This window comes from Bufo bufo, chromosome 3 (genome assembly GCF_905171765.1).
Source record: "Bufo bufo chromosome 3, aBufBuf1.1, whole genome shotgun sequence".
Taxonomy (NCBI): Eukaryota; Metazoa; Chordata; class Amphibia; order Anura; family Bufonidae; genus Bufo; species Bufo bufo.
The window spans coordinates 353,822,541-353,839,223 of NC_053391.1; the positions used below are offsets into that span (position 1 = coordinate 353,822,541).

General features: G+C 42.6%; 1 protein-coding gene across 3 annotated transcripts in view; it reads left to right on the forward strand.

Annotated features, from left to right (window-relative positions):
- The window catches only part of LOC120995350 (cytochrome P450 4F22), a 100,327-nt gene that overhangs the window by 72,174 nt on the left and 11,470 nt on the right, over positions 1-16,683 (forward strand). For all 3 annotated transcript variants that reach the window (XR_005777575.1, XM_040424497.1, XM_040424496.1), the window contains 5 exons: positions 220-286; positions 1,274-1,400; positions 12,724-12,857; positions 14,606-14,670; positions 14,761-14,843. Coding sequence is in view for 2 of the 3 variants with exons in the window: in XM_040424497.1 (XP_040280431.1) it covers positions 220-286; positions 1,274-1,400; positions 12,724-12,857; positions 14,606-14,670; positions 14,761-14,843 (476 nt within the window). In the remaining variant the exon portion in view is untranslated. The remainder of the gene's footprint in view (positions 1-219; positions 287-1,273; positions 1,401-12,723; positions 12,858-14,605; positions 14,671-14,760; positions 14,844-16,683) is intronic.

Here is a 16,683-nt window from a genome sequence, read left to right on the forward strand (position 1 = left end):
CCACTGTGGAACGCACCGCCATTCACTTCCGGTTTTCTGGTATGTATGGGGGACGTGACCTGGAGTTTTTCTGGGTGAAGATAGTGTGTATGTGTACACCTCTCTAAAGATATAGAGGGAGGAGAGGGGCTGAATGTGCTCCAACTGAATAACTAGGTCCTCCCACACCATTATCATGCCGAACGGTCAATAATCCCGATAATTTTTCTTTTGGCTCAGGATGAAGATGGCAATACATTATCAGATCAAGAGTTGAGAGATGAAGTAGACACATTCATGTTTGAAGGTATGAAACACCGTAATGCACTGCTCTTTCGCTTATTGTGTCAATGGTTATTTGGCATAAATTAAAGAGGTTGTCCGGGTTCAGAGCTGAACCCGGACATACCCTTATTTTCACCCCAGCAGCATCCCTGAGGCTAGCATCGGAGCATCTCATGCTCCGATGCGCTCCCTTGCCCTGCGCTAGATTGCGCAGGGCAAGGGCTCTTTTGTTTATCATAACACACTGCTGGGCGGAAACTTCTGCCCGGCAGTGTGTTCGGTGACATCACCCTCTCTGATGGCCAGGCTTTAGAGCTGACCTAGCTGTTTTACTGGCTAGGGCAGCGCTAAAGCCGATCAGTGCCGGTGACGTCACGGGGCTTCCTGGCAGCCCTATGGAGAGCCCTGCGATTTAGCGCATGAACTGCTCCGATGCTCAAGTCAGGGGGGCTGCCTGGGTGAAAATGGGGGTATTTCCGGGTTCAGCTCTGAACCCGGACAACCCCTTTAATGTTGTATATAATTTTTCTAATATACATGAATACATTGCACCAATGGACATCAATGTTATGATGCAATAGATAAACCTTCTTTGACAATAATTTAAAGAACATACATCAGCAGGATCAACTCAATTACACCAGACATACCACCTGGTAGGCTTAATCCATGCAGACTATGATACCTTTTTTGTGAAAATTGGTTTAGCCAATACCAAGAAAACACTTCTATTCTTTATGCACATTAGGACTTCAGCCCCTCTGTACATCTCAGCTCCTCAGCTTTTCAATGGTTGCCATGCTGGTCAGTGTACTGAAGCCCTTAAAAGTCTTTTGTTTCTCAGAAATGTAGCAACTGATTTTCACAAGACAGATGTCAACCCTACCAGATAGTATGTCTGTTTTAGTATGGTTGACCCTGCTAAAAGGTGGTCTTTAATTAGATTTTTAATTTTAATGAGCAGTATATACCTTGCAGTATATTAATGCGTTGTGTTTTCTCCACTTAGGACATGACACCACAGCCAGTGGACTCTCCTGGATCTTGTATAACTTGGCATCTCACCCCGAATATCAAGAAAAATGCAGAGAGGAGGTAACACAGTTATTAAAAGGAGAATCAACACACTTGGAATGGTGAGTACCTTTCATGATATTTTTATATCATGTTAGTGCTTGTTCACATCATGGGTATCCTGATCCGGCAGTCTGTTCTCGCAGGAGTTTACCAGATCCAGCATTGCCAAATTCTACCATTCATCAGCGGATCCTCATTGACTATAATGGGATCTGGTGATGATCTGGCCGCTTTCCAGCATAAATGCTGGTGCAGGTTTTTTTGTCTGGTTGACAGCCAGCATGAACAGGCTATCGGAAGAGCCTGACAGATTTAGAAACGCAACTTTAAACATACCCTAATATGTTCTTAGTAAAGATAAAACAGGGACTTCTTTCTTAACCATCAATTATCTATATATATATAAAGAAGGACGTACTGTATATATGTATGTATACATGCATGTGTGTATGTATGTTCCGCGATCACTCAAAAACGCAACCATCGATTTCAACTAAACTTGGTATACACATCCCTTGCTACCTGGAAAGAAATCTTGTGGGGGTCACAGCTCTCTAGGACGTACCATTCCTGAGATATTGCCCAAAAATGACCTGCATTAGCCAATACAAGCCTGCAAGTCTTTCTCTTCATATCCCAACTGCCATACACACGGTCACATGTCCGTTATCAGCCAATAGAAGCTCGCAGGCCCTTAGTCTCCGCATACACCAAGTTTTACTCCAGGTTTCCATAACAACCCAGCCATTTTTCTTCACTGCTGTAAGTCAGCTTTAGGCTAGGGCTACACGACTACATGTGTTGCGCGACAATTTTTATAACGATAGTCTATGGTGTTGCACTGCGACTTATGACATGCTGCAACTGCGATGCAACAGTCGCAGAAAATTCCATCTTGCATGGATTTTTTGCTACTGTTGTGTCGCAGTTGCAGCATGTCACATGTCGCAGTGCGACACCATAGCCTATCTTTATAAAAATTGTTGAGACAAAATGTTGCGCGACACATCGTCTTGTAGCCCTGGCATTAAAGGGACAGGGTGCTGTGGAGGTCACTGTTAAAGGGGCGGGGACTATGGAGGTCACTGTTAAAGAGGCGTTCACTGTGGATATTACTGTTAAGGGGGCAGGCCGCTGTGGAGGTCACTGTTAAAGGGGCGGATACTGTGCAGGTCACTGTTAAGGGGGAAGGGTCCACTATTAAAGGGGCAACTTCTGTGGAGGTCACTGTTAAGGCAGCAGGGTACTGTGAGGTCTAAACTAACTGTGAGGAACTAAATGTTGCAAATACCTAACCACTGGAGGAGAAGAAGCCGTCAAACCGTTGATCGCCTGCACCACCCCCAGGTTATCACAATTAAAACGAACTTTCCAAATTTTAAACCTGTCCCCCCATAGCACCACAGCAAGCACTATTGGAAACAACTCGAGCAGCGCAAAATTCTTAACCCAGCCTCTCAACACCCATGACTCAGGCCATTCTCCCCGCACACCACTGTCCACTGCAGTACACTCCAAAACCCACGCCCCCCCGCAGCATCCGAATATAAATCCACCGCATCACCTGACACCACCTCCAGGTGTTACAACGCTGAACGCAGATTTTTTGTAACCTCAATACCCAACTCCCCCGGGTGAGACGGAATACTAAAACCCTCCCTAAAACCTTTCCTTAAAAATTCTGCCGCACCCCGGTCCGGGTATCTATCTAGATACTGTGCCATCCCGTCCACGCGCTCCGGCGTCCAACCCTTTTGCAACAGCCTCGCCCCCTCCCTGTCTCGCACCCCGGAAGCAACTGCTAGCCCTGTGACCTCCCACGCAGGATGAACATTCATGTTTGAATTTACATTTCGCCCCGAACTTACAACTTCCTTTATTAAACAGAATGCAAAGTCCCTTAGCTGCTGCTGCTGTAAACCCGGATTGACCTGACGCTCCCTGCTCCCCCCGAAAGGACTGCCCTGACTTCACTGGTGCCATCACCCTCATCCATAATCCTATGTCTTTTTTTTCCCACCTCATGCTAGGGCGGACCGCCTTCCTCTGACGAAACTGTTAGTCATACCTTAGCCACCCAGCACCGCCATAAACTCTATACACCTCCCCAATAGTATCTAAATAACAAAAAAGCGCAGAACAACTGTCCGGCGCTCTCACCCCTATCACGCTCGCTAGTATGGTGAACGCCTGAAGCCAAAAGTGCGAGGTATCAGACGATACCGCCGCTTCTCCTCCTCTTCTTTCCAAACCCCATCCCTCTTACCTAAATCCAGATTAAAATCCAAGGAAAGATACAATTTTTTTTTGCCATACTCCCCTTGCCATATCCTGTCTCTCACCTCCTGCTTCAAGTGCACCCCAAGGGAGCCCTCGAAGCAGACATACAGCTCCCCTCTCGCCGCATCATCCACCCTGGGCCTATCGTCCTCACCCCCCGCCTGCGTTTGAACTGACACCAAACCACCGATCCTGACACCTGAACCTCCACTCGCCCTACTGACTCCAGGCCCCACCCCCCAGGCTTCCAGGGGTGCTGCCCCCGACACCCCTACCCCAGACCCCACCCCGGTTAAATAACCTCCCCAACCCCCCAAAGAACTTCATTCTGACCCGCGCCAAAGCCACCTAGCCCATCACCCTGATCTACCTGGCTGCTGGGGTGCTGTGAACCCCGCAGCTGACATTCTGGAATCCTGACGCTCCACACCAGATTCTTCCTCTTCTTCTCTGTGGGCAGGACCAGCCAGGGGCTGTCCGTCAAGCTGAGGAGGCCTGTGCACACACCTCTCCTCTCCGTGCACAGCCTCGAGTCTCCCGCTGCTGTTGCCTCTCCCGCGCTGAGCAGGCCCCCCCCACGAGAGGAGGGAGCCTGCAGTACCAGGTCCTGCCACCACGCCGCCTGCTGCTGAGGACGGGGTACTTGTCCCCCTGCCCTGCAATGGATCCCGCCGACATACCGGATTCCTCCCACGCCGGGAGGACCTGGAAGGAGCTAGAACACTGGCCTCCCGGCGCGGAGGGTCCCCTGAGGGACTCCTAACTCGGCGCTGGACCCTGGGGGTGTCCTTCGGGCTCAGGCGTGCCGGCGGCCATACCCGCCGCAGCCATCTACAGCTTGGCAGCGGGCTCACTGTCCCCGCCGCCTCCCCCTGCAACAGGCTGGCTACCTGTTCTTGCAGCCAGTTGGGGCCCCTGGCCTCCGCTGCCACTTGCAATTGCTGCAACATCTCTTTCATGGAGCCGGACATCTCTGGTAAGTGCACAGTTCCTTCTTCTAATCCAAAATAGCGCCCGCTCCTACATCGCCCCCCACCTTATTAACCCTAAACCCCCCCTTTACCTAACCACTCCCCACCTGACTGCTATTAACCCTCTCCAACCCGGCCCTTCCTACCAAAACCTATCATGTCGGCCTCCCTTTAACTCCGTCTTAGTCCGGCCTCTCTTATCCCCTTTAGTCACTATGCTGTGGCTTTATTCACTTTGTGCTTCCTTTGTAACAATTAATGTCAGTATTAGCTATTAATGTTACAGCTGACTTATCAGCCTTTATTATATAATTGCCCCTAGCATATTCATAGTCTGTAACTTGTTGTATGATGTAGTTTTGGACTCTGTTCTGTCCTACTTAACCTAATCTTATAACTGCAACTATCTGTCCCTCATCGCTATATTTCCTATTTCATTCAGTTCTTCCTATGGCAGAACCACCCCACTTCCTGCAGTCCACCCCACTGTACACTTTCATTAATTTGGTCACTTAATATTAAAAACTATGTTCGCAGCTCCACCAACATGTTTAACCGCACCAGCGGCGTCCTCAGGGGAAAATGGAGCTACAGCTAACACGACGCTACCATCAGGTGTATTTTAAACCTGAAAGGTGGATTCCTGTTCATCATTGTCCAATACGGGAGTACTCCTGTCTAACCTACATGGGGAATGGCCAATAATACTTACTCATACCATTTCTCTTACCTCCGATAGGTGCTCACCATTGATACCTATCTAGTGTGCATGTTTCTCGTCTTTAATTATTTTGCCTATTATTTCTTCATAGCACAGACTCCAGGACTTATACTTTCTCTGCCTCCGTTCACCACTCCGCGCTTGCAATAAGACTTAGACTGATTCAGCTATCAGTATCTCTGATGCGTGTGCATCCAAACTTAGACTCTTTTACATATACCCCGATCTTCCATTACGCATGACTTGGGACATAGTTTATATTTCTCCTTCTTCACTATTGCTACTATTCCTGATGTTATTTCATTCATTCCCTGTTACATTTCCATGACTTTATATTAGAGGAGATTATTATTATCAATCAATCGTTATTACCATGACACCATCATATACCTTATCATAATTCCACTTCTCATGTCATAATCAATTGTTAATATATGATTCCTCAAGCAATAATGTGAATAATTCATAGTAATCACATTTTATTTTTGTTTTCTATATATAAACCAACATATAAATTACTAAATGAATATATGTATGAATTCAACAATATAATAATAAATAATATATAAAAGTTAATAAACATTAAAAAAATGATACTTTGTTATCAGTGCTCTATAATGTAATACTATACCCCTTATTTAAGATTTCAATTATTCTATTAATTATGGAACTTCTGTATTTTTCGCCCAATAAGACGCACTTTTCCCCCCCAAAAGAGCGGGGGAAATGACAGTGCGTCTTATGGGGCGAATGCTGTCATTTTTACTATGCTAACACTGATACATCCCTGGCTGTGATGCTGCACAGCGCGGCGATGTATCAGCGGGGAGGGAGGAGGGGCTGGAGGCCGGCAACTTCTGTTGGAATCGCGGCAGGGCCCGGTGCAGTCACTGTACTCTTACACCGGGCCCCGCCGCGCACAGCAGTCTTCATATCTAAAATGTAATTATCCTTAACCTCTTGGTAATGTTAGTTAAAGTAGCACTATCCCGTGTACTAGTGCTTACAAACAAACTCCCGTAGCATGCAGGGCGGCCGGCACCGTAACGCCACTCACGTCACGTGCCTGCTCCTCCCACTTTATTAATGAAGCATGCTACGGCCACCCTGCATGCTACAGGAGTTCGATAGTAAGTACTAGTACACTAGTAACGCTATCAAGAGGTTAGAGATGATTACAGTTTTGATATGGAGACTGCTGTGAGCGGGCCCTGTGTATTGGGGGACACTGTTATGGGGGGATCTGTGGATGACACATATATAGCAGTGTCATCCACAGATTCCCCCCCCCCCTATAACGGTGTCATACACAGATGCCCCATAACAGTGCCATCCACAGATCCCCCTCTGCCTCTGCCTAACAGTGCCATCCACAGATCGCCCTCCCATAATAGTGTCATCCACAGATCCCCCATAACAGTGCCATCCACAGATCCCCCATAACAGTGCCATCCACAGATCCCCCATAACTGCCATCCACAGATCATTATTAGTCATTATTCCATCATAACACAGTTTGTGATTTTTTTTTTACTGTAATCTCTACAAAATGATTTTACCTTCTCTATTAATATAGAGTTGAATCACCCATATATATTAGTTGCAAAATTATCACAATTCATGCCTTTATCGAATTTAGATCATACTCATTGGAGAGGTACATTAATATATCTATTTATTTAAATAGCACCCATATGTTTAGGCCTATTATCCCCTATTTTGTTGGACTATCGTATCACTTATAATTTATAATCAATATAGAGATATCAACATAGGGATATGTTGTTTAATATCCCTATCCCCCTTTCGTTTCTAAATAAATGCTGTAAAAGAGAATCCTTCATTTAAGTCCAATTGGACTCATTGTATTCAGTCTGTAAATCCAGCGAGCCTCACATTGCAAAAATTTCCTGTCCAAATTCCCACCTCTAGGTCCCACTTTAATTTTTTGTATTCCCCAAAAACGCAATACGTTTGCATTTTTACCATGGGCATATTTTATATGTCTTGAAATGGGCGTGTCCTTCTCTGTCTCTATTGTACTTAAATGGCCTGAGATACGTCACCTTAATTCTTGTGTCGTCTTCCCGACATATAATTTGGGGCAAGGACATGAATATATGTATTCGTGTGTGGCTTACATGTTATGCATATTATTTTAAAAGTATTATGCCATGATTAATGTAAAAAATTAAAATCAGACATCCTATAGTACATGACAATCTTTTTCTAACAAAGCTAGAACCAGCCCTGTACCTCACATGGATCCAGAGATCTCCCCATTCATTGCTGTTGGCAGTTGAAGGATGGAACTGAGCATGCCTGTCCATCTTAGGCCTCATGCACACAAGACACGACAGTTGTTTTTTGCGTCCGCAAATTGTGCGTCCGCAAAAAAAAACGAATGCAGCTTCCGTTTTTTTGGGAGGATACGTTTTTTTCCCACAGATCCCTTGTAATAAATGCCTATCCTTGTCCGCAAATGTGAAAAAAGTAGGACATGCACTATTTTTTTTGGTGAAGGGAAACACGGACAACGGACACAGAACACAAACGGATGAACTATCAGCATTTTTTTGCTGACCCATTAAAATGAATGGGTCCCCATCCTATCCGCAAAAAAAAATGGAACGGAGGCCGAGAAAAACAACTGTCGTGTGCATGAGGCCTTAGTGAAACAGCAGGTGGCGCCATACAGATGGATTTCATTGAATAACTACAAAAGTATTCAGAGATGCTGGTTTGAACACTGTTGAATATATTTTGTAAACATCATTTTTATTAACTTTTAACAATACAACATTAGATTAGAAATCAAAAGAACATCAAACAAAGCTTTCCATTTATCATTAAATGCAAGTATTGCAAGTGCACCAAACAATAAAAAAGTTGACCCCTCCACCACATTTCATGGACAGCCTAAAATTGTCCCTCATACTGGGCAACTCTCTAGAGTCTCTCTGGCGTTCTACCTCCAGACGGTCATATCCTGGGAGATCCTAGTCTGGAATATTAACGGCTTAAGCCAATGTATTAACCAGACATCTCTTAGCAGCCAGTATAAAATAATGTGCATTATATGGTGAGTGCTTTCATCAGCCAAGTGGACATGGAACAGAATCATCTCCAGTGCAACACAAATCTCTATAGTAAATGGATTAGATTCCATAGCATCTTCCAGAACTTCATGGTCTCCAGGCAAGACCAAATGCCATGAACCAAATCACTACCCTTCTGATGGCATTTGGGACGCCCTGGGTCTGCGGGACCTGGAATCATCTAAAGTGAGATTCACGCCATAATTGGCTGTCACAATACGACAAACTCGTGACCATCCACACACGATCTTGAGAGGGAGCTCTGAAATTGGGAATTCCTTTGTCCAGGTCTTGGAGAGGACTCTTTTTTTTAGACACTATTTTTCGTACTTTACTATATACAGTAATGATGACAAGGATTGTTTGTCTGTATTTGTGCCTAACAAACTCCAACGCATTGGAGTCGGAGTCTGAGAAACCCAATTAATTGGTAACATGCCAGAAAATGTTTCAGCCCAGCAGCTAGAATTTTGTCATTTAAAGGGAGTGAGAATTTACCCAAACAAACCACTAACATTGCTTGTCTAAGTGAATTCAAGTGTAAAGCTATTTTCCTGGTCATAATGGTAGCATGCCTGAAAAACCAAAGTTTAATTCTGCTTAGTAGGAAGTGTCTGATGGGTATTGTCTCGCCAGTCTGCCATCCCTCATGCCATTCAATTTCTGGCACATATGCCACTTTCTGCCATTTTCTTATTGTAGTGTATTCCACAATAATGCAGCAGAGAGAGGCAGATTTAGAATGAACAGCTTAGGCACAGAATTTTTATGAAAAGAAAGGGAATGCCGAGCTGTCAATCAAGTGCACTTCCCTGGCAAGGAAACTTCCTTTGTACACTTGCCAGCTAATTTATATATGAACAGTAAAATAATTATATTTAGACTTATACAGCTTTGTTAGTGGTTTGATATAAATTATGCCTAAATGGGTTTTCCAAGAGTTAAACATTGATGCTGTATCATCAGTGTAGGTCACCAGTATCTGATCAATAGGGTCCAAAGCCCAGCACCCCTGTCAATTAGCTGTTGGAAAGGGGCATGTAGATCAGGCAAACATTGTGACCTCTTCCTGGGCCTGTGATATGAGGTCCACATGACCTTTTTGCAGGTCAGTCCCTGTCAGGTAAATGGGAATGAGAGTCTGCTAGTCAACGCATAGTGCTAGTATACTATGAAGAGGCTTCATTGCTTGCCCAAGCACCATCATTTTTATTTTATTTTTTCCATTTACATAGCTTGTTTTTTTGCAGAACAAGTTGTACTTTTTATTGGCACCATTTACTGTTGCATACAATGTAGTGGGAAGCTGGAAAAAAAATTCAAATGGGGTAGAATTATAAAAAAATATATATAGAATTCCACCAAGAGTTTTGTTTTTACAACATTTCCTATGCAGTAAAACTGACCTGTTACCTTAATTCTTAGAGTTAGTATGGTTACAATGATAGCACATGTATATAATTTTTCTTGCGTTTTAATACTGAAAAAGTTGGGAAATACATTTTTTTCTTTGCATCGCCATATTCAAGGAGTTTCTCACTTCAGGAAATGGCATTTATCATGTAGACAAAGATAATACAAGGCACTTCCTAATGCAAGTGTGACTGTCATTATGTACTGTGCCTGTTGCCTCCTTTGCTGGCTGGATTCCTTTTTCCATCACATTATACACTGCTTGTTTTCAGGGGATATGACCACCCTGCAATCCAGCAGTGGTGGTCATGCTTGCATACCATAGGAAAAAGTGGGCTTTGGCGCCTGCTGCACCATATTATTTACAGTGGCTTGCAAAAGTATTCACCCCCTTGAATTTCTCGCATTTTGTTACATTACAGCCTTAAGTTCAATGTTTTGTTAATCTGAATTTTATGTGATGGATCAGAACACAATAGTCTAAGTTGGTGAAGTGAAATGAGAAAAATATATAAATAAAACTATTGTTTAGAAATAGAAAACAGAAAATTGGCATGTGCGTATGTATTCACCCCCTTTATTAGGAAGCCCATAAAAAGCTCTGGTGCAACCAATTACCTTCAGAAGTCATATAATTTGTGAAATGATGTCCACCTGTGTGTAATCTAAGTGTCACATGATCTGTCATTACATATACACACCTTTTTTCAAAGGCCCCAGAGGCTGCAACACCTAAGCAAAAGGCATCACTAACCAAACACTACCATGAAGACCAAGGAACTCTCCAAACAAGTAAGGGACAATGTTGTTGAGAAGTACAAGTCAGAGACCTAAGGTAACCCTGGAGGAGCTGCAGAGTTCCACAGCAGAGACTGGAGTATCTGTACATAGGACGACAATAAGCCATACGCTCCATAGAGTTGGGCTTTATGGCAGAGAGGCCAGAAGAAAACCATTACTTTCAGCTAAAAACAAAAAGGCACGTTGTGAGTTTGTGAAAAGGCATGTGGGAGACTCCCAAAATGTATGGAGGAAGGTGCTCTGGTCTGATGAGACTAAAAATGTAACTTTTCGGCCATCAAAGAAAACGCTATGTATGGCGCAAACCCAACACATCACATCACCCAAGGAACACCATCCCATTTTTCAGCAGTCAGGACTGAGAAACTGGTCAGAGTTGAGGGAAAGATGGATGGTGCTAAATCCAGGGATATTCTTGAGCAAAACCTGTACCACTCTGTGCGTGATTTGAGGCTAGGACGGAGGTTCACCTTCCATCAGGACACACTGCTAAAGCAACACTTGAGTGGTTTAGGGGAAACATGTAAATGTGTTAGAATAGCCTAGTCAAAGCCCAGATCTCAATCCAATATAAAATCTGTGGTCAGACTTAAAGATTGCTGTTCACAAGCGCAAACCATCCAACTTGAAGGAGCTGGAGCAGTTTTGCAAGGAGGAATGGGCAAAAATCCCAGTGGTAAGATGTGGCAAGCTCATAGAGACTTATCCAAAGTGACTTGGAGCTGTGATTGCCGCAAAAGGTGGCTCTACAAAGTACTGACTTTAGGGGGGTGAATAGTTATGCACATTGACTTTTTCTGTTATTTTGTCCTATTTGTTGTTTGCTTCACAGTAAAAAATAAATAAATCTTCAAAGTTGTGGGCATGTTCAGTTAATTAAATTATGCAAATCCTCAAACAATCCATGCTAATTCCAGGTTGTGAGGCACCAAAATACAGAAAAAGTCAAGGGGGGGGGGTGAATACTTTTGCAAGGCACTGTAAGTACTCAACTTCTGCTATAAATCAACAGTGGCCGGTTGGGAAAGGGGTTAATCACATGAAATATTCTACAACTTTCTAAGATACTTTTGTGTCAGTCCTTCACCAATTTCAATTATTCATTGTGTCCAGCTTTCTGCTGAGGAATTGCTCCTGGCTCCTGGCAAATGTAGCAATGCTGTATAAACTAAACAGCCTGCACTCCAACCTGATACATTGTAACAAACCAAGGGTCCATTCACATGACCATAAGTCATTAATTGGTCCATTAATGTCCGTTTTGTGAACAAGAATAGGAATTTCTAACAAAGGGCGGGATGTGCTGATTCTCAAAATGCCGAATGCACTCTGCTGGTTGTGTGAATGGACCCTAACAGAGAGATTTGTGCAGCTGATGTGTTTAGCTCACAGGTCATTGCCTTGGATGGATGCAATTGTACACACATCTCAGCAAAGAGCAGGACTAGGTCTTTAGAGCTGCCTCGAAGTGTGAACAAGAATGTTCTCATTCACTGACAGCAAACAATTACCTTTAAAATAGTGAGGAAATGAAACAAAACGTATATTGGAATTAATGTGGTTACTTTTTAATTGGGGAAAAAATGAAAAACGTCTTGAATTCTGTCCATGCTGGAAATTTGGAGCTCTGTGTCAGAAAAAGGAGCTCTTACCACTATAAAGATATACCAAGAAGGTAATTGGACCTAAAATGAACTTTTAACTAAAGACTCCCCTGATCTATACTTCTATGTAAGCACCCGTTTTATCATCATCTTTGGACCCCCACAACATGGTCCTGCAGAGGAAATCATACTCACTTGATCTTTGCCAGTGGATTCAGGTATCTTTGCTCCCTCACGGCTCTCCGGTCTCCCTGCTTCAACATCTGGTTTGACGTGGGTCATGTGGCCGCTGCAGCCAATGACTAGCCACTGCGGTGACGTGTCCCCCATTCGTTATGTCACTGGGTCATACATGACTAAATCTGTGTGTTAACTGTTTCTTTGGTGCCCTACAAAGAACTTCATATAAATGTAGGAACTACTAGTACACCCCAATTTTATTTGTGAGTTTTGTAGTTCTCTTGATCAATTGTGCCATTCATTTTTCTCTTTAGGGATGACTTGTCTCTGCTGCCATTTACCACCATGTGCATCAAGGAGAGCCTCCGATTACATCCCCCAGTAACAGCAGTGTCTAGACGATGTACTGAGGATATTGCGATGCCCGATGGGAAAGTCATTCCAAAAGGTATAGTCTAGTTTGTATCACTACAGGTTCATGAAGTAATCATTTCAAACTATGATATCTACAACAATGTTAGGTGGATAAAAGCTCAACACATAGTATCTTATAGGTACCAGCACAATACTCCTGTAAGCACAGTAGGTTGTTCAACCTATGAGTGGATTCAACTGTAACACTGCAGTATTGTGCAAGAATATTAACATCTGCAGAATATTACCCTGAATTGGGGGTCATTTCACATATACCATTTTTAGGAAAAATGCAGTTTTTTTTTGCAGTGCTTTTCCTTGCAATTAACCCCTTAATATAAAATGTTGTAAATGTATGTCATTTTCTTTAAGGGAATATATGCAGAAGGCTCACAAGCTGAGCTCACTCCATATGGAGCAGGTACCAGCTGTATAATACAGCTGTAATGAGCAGGATAGGATATAATTTTGTTCCCAGTCATTTAACCAAGTTAATTAACGCCTCGGTCAATAGTAACTGCGACATATGAGCGGTTAGATAGGGGCTTCCTCTGTCCTGCGACTGGAGCCCCAATGGTGAAATTGCTGAGCTCCGTTTGGTTGGTATCAGAGACACAGCCTGGAAGGCAGCCTGTAAAAATACCATAGAGCACAATAGTATTCTATTGCAGTCTATGGTACAAATGATCAGAAAATCACATGTTCAAGTCCCCTAAGGGAACTAAAAGAGACATTAAAAATATAGATAAATATTCAAATCACTCCCCTTTCCCAATTTTACATTTAAAATAAATAAACAATTAAAAAAAACATAATAGGTATAGCTGCTTCAAACAATGTATGAACTAATAAAACTTAGAAATACATTCCCTGTGCGGTGAATGCTGTAGCTGAAAAAGTAAAAATGTACAATTCTCCATTTCTGGTCTCCATTTCCCCCAAAATATTGCACACTATAGAAAAAAGCACTAGCTGTGAACTTCCATGGTCCCGGCCACCAGAGAGGCCCTACACTTTTTCCTTTAGTGTGTAAGCATGGCCACTGCTGCTGGATTGCAGGGTGGTAGTAACCATGGAAACGAGCCGTGTATAATGTATGGAAAAATGAATCCAGCCAACAAAGGAAGCAATATGGACAATCACAATATATTAGTAAGTGCCTATTAACTTTCTCTACATGATAACTGCCACTTGCTGAAGTGAGACAACCCCTTTAAGTATAGAAAGATCAGGTGTTTAATGTATACAGGTTTTACTGAACCTTTTCCCACAAAACTATATATCAATCTGCTCACCTTTTCCTGCTCTCTAGTCTGCTGCCTGCAGATTGTACTGCATTTAGTGGTAACAGGTGCTCTTAAGGGGTTAAAAAATGCTGCCGCCAGATGTTATCTGTAAGTCAATAGGGGAATATAAAATGCATTACAAAGTTTTTTGTAGGGGTTTTCTTCACTTTTTGGGTAAGTGGCATTTTTTTCAAAACACAGCGTGGCTTTTATAGGCTTCTCTATAGGACTGGAAAAAACACATGTAAAGATGTGACCAAGAAAACTCTTGTACAAAATGAATTCAATTAATAGAATAATCAAAAAAAGCTACAAAAACCCATGTGAAGGCAGCTTAAATTGGATCTTCTGAACCATTTAATAAAAAAAATAGCAGAAAATACAAAAATCTGTGTCTTTTTATACCACTTGTGCAAATATTATATATGCATTCATATGGATGGAGATTTTTTGTTTTTAATCTCACCAACTACTTGCTAATGCTTGTCAAATTCAGGGAACATCAGCCTGATCAGTATTTATGGAACTCACCACAACCCTGCAGTTTGGCCGAATCCAGAGGTACAAATGTTTTTGCTTTTATTAATATTCATATTACTTTGCTACCATTTATTAAAACGTTTACCAGAACTACCACCTCTGTTCCTTTAGGTCTATGATCCTTATCGATTTGATCCCAGCTCCACAGATCAGCGGTCCTCACATGCTTTTGTACCTTTCTCTGCTGGACCTAGGTAAGGATTATACAATGAATGATATTTTTTTTATTCTTAGCAATTGAAGACCTTTGCCGTTTATCCTTTAATGGCTCTTCTGTTTATCACTAATTTCCATGGTGATAATCTCTAGGCATCCATGTTAATTTATTAAAGGGGTTTTCTGAAATTCATATACTGGTGAACCAATCCTCAGGATACGGTAGGTTGTCAATATCTGATTGGTGGGGGTCCGACTCTCGGCATCCCTACCGATCAGCCGTTTGAAGAGGTTGTGGTGCTCCAGTGAGCGCTGCGGCCTCTACCTAGGTCAGTGACATTGCGTTCATTGGTCAAATGTTCTAGTTGCAGCACAGTCCCATTCAAGTGAATGGATCTGGGCTGCAATACCAAGCACAGCCGCTATACAATGGACAGTGCTGAGCTTGGCATAGTGTGAGAAGTCGGCAGCGTTCACCATAGCGCCACTGCCTCTTCAAAGAACTGATTGGTGGAGTGCCAGGAGATATCGATGACCTAACCTGAGGATAGGTCAACAGTATAGGAGTCCTGGAAAACACATTTAATCATCACCATTTCTAAGCTACAATGATATTACCTATTTGTGCTCAAAATTAGCTTACTTAGCTACCTTGTACAGCTTGTTATGGGCTACTCCATAAGATTTCCAGTTATAACCTATAGATATGGTTTAGAATATGCTCTCACAAAATACTACAGAGTGGGCCATTTATATGGATACACCTTAATAAAATGGGAATGGTTGGTGATATTAACTTCCTGTTTGTGGCAAATTAGTATATGTGAGGGGGGAAACTTTTCAAGATGGGTGGTGACCATGGCGGCCATTTTGAAGTTGGCCATTTTGAATCCAACTTTTGTTTTTTCAATAGGAAGAGGGTCATGTGACACATCAAACATATTGGGAATTTCACAAGAAAAACAATGGTGTGCTTGGTTTTGATGTAACTTTATTCTTTCATGAGTTATTTACAAGTTTCTGACCACTTATAAAATGTGTTAAATGTGCTCCCATTGTGTTGGATTGTCAGTGCAACCCTCTTCTCCCACTCTTCACACACTGATAGCAACACCGCAGGAGAAATGCTAGCACAGGCTTCCAGGATCCATAGTTTCAGGTGCTGCACATCTCGTATTTTCACAGCATAGACGATTGCCTTCAGATGATACGAGATGTGCAGCACCTGAAACTACGGATACTGGAACCCTGTGCTAGCATTTCTCCTGCGGTGTTGCTATCAGTGTGTGAAGAGTGGGAGAAGACGGTTGCATTGACAATCCAACACAATGGGCAGCACATTGAACACATTTTATAAGTGGTCAGAAACTTGTAAATAACTCATGAAAGAATAAAGTTACGTTAAAACCAAGCACACCATTGTTTTTATTGTGAAATTCCCAATAAGTTTGATGTGTCACATGACCCTCTTCCTATTGAAAAAACAAAAGTTGGATTCAAAATGGCCGACTTCAAAATGGCCGCCATGGTCACCACCCATCTTGAAAAGTTTCCCCCCTCACATATACTAATGTGCCACAAACAGGAAGTTAATATCACCAACCATTCCCATTTTATTAAGGTGTGTCCATATAAATGGCCCACCCTGTAGATAGATATTGGATTAGAATATGGGTGCCAGATGCTCAATTTTTTGTGCAGTGGCAAATCATTAAATACTTCCTACATCAGATTGGTCATCAAATTGAATACCATAAAGTTGCAGGGTTTAGAGTAACATTATACTTGCACAAATGTACATAATTAAAAGACTACAGTACAATGTCCTCTATGTTTTCCCCCAAATTTCTTAATATATCACACGCTTTTTAATTTGTA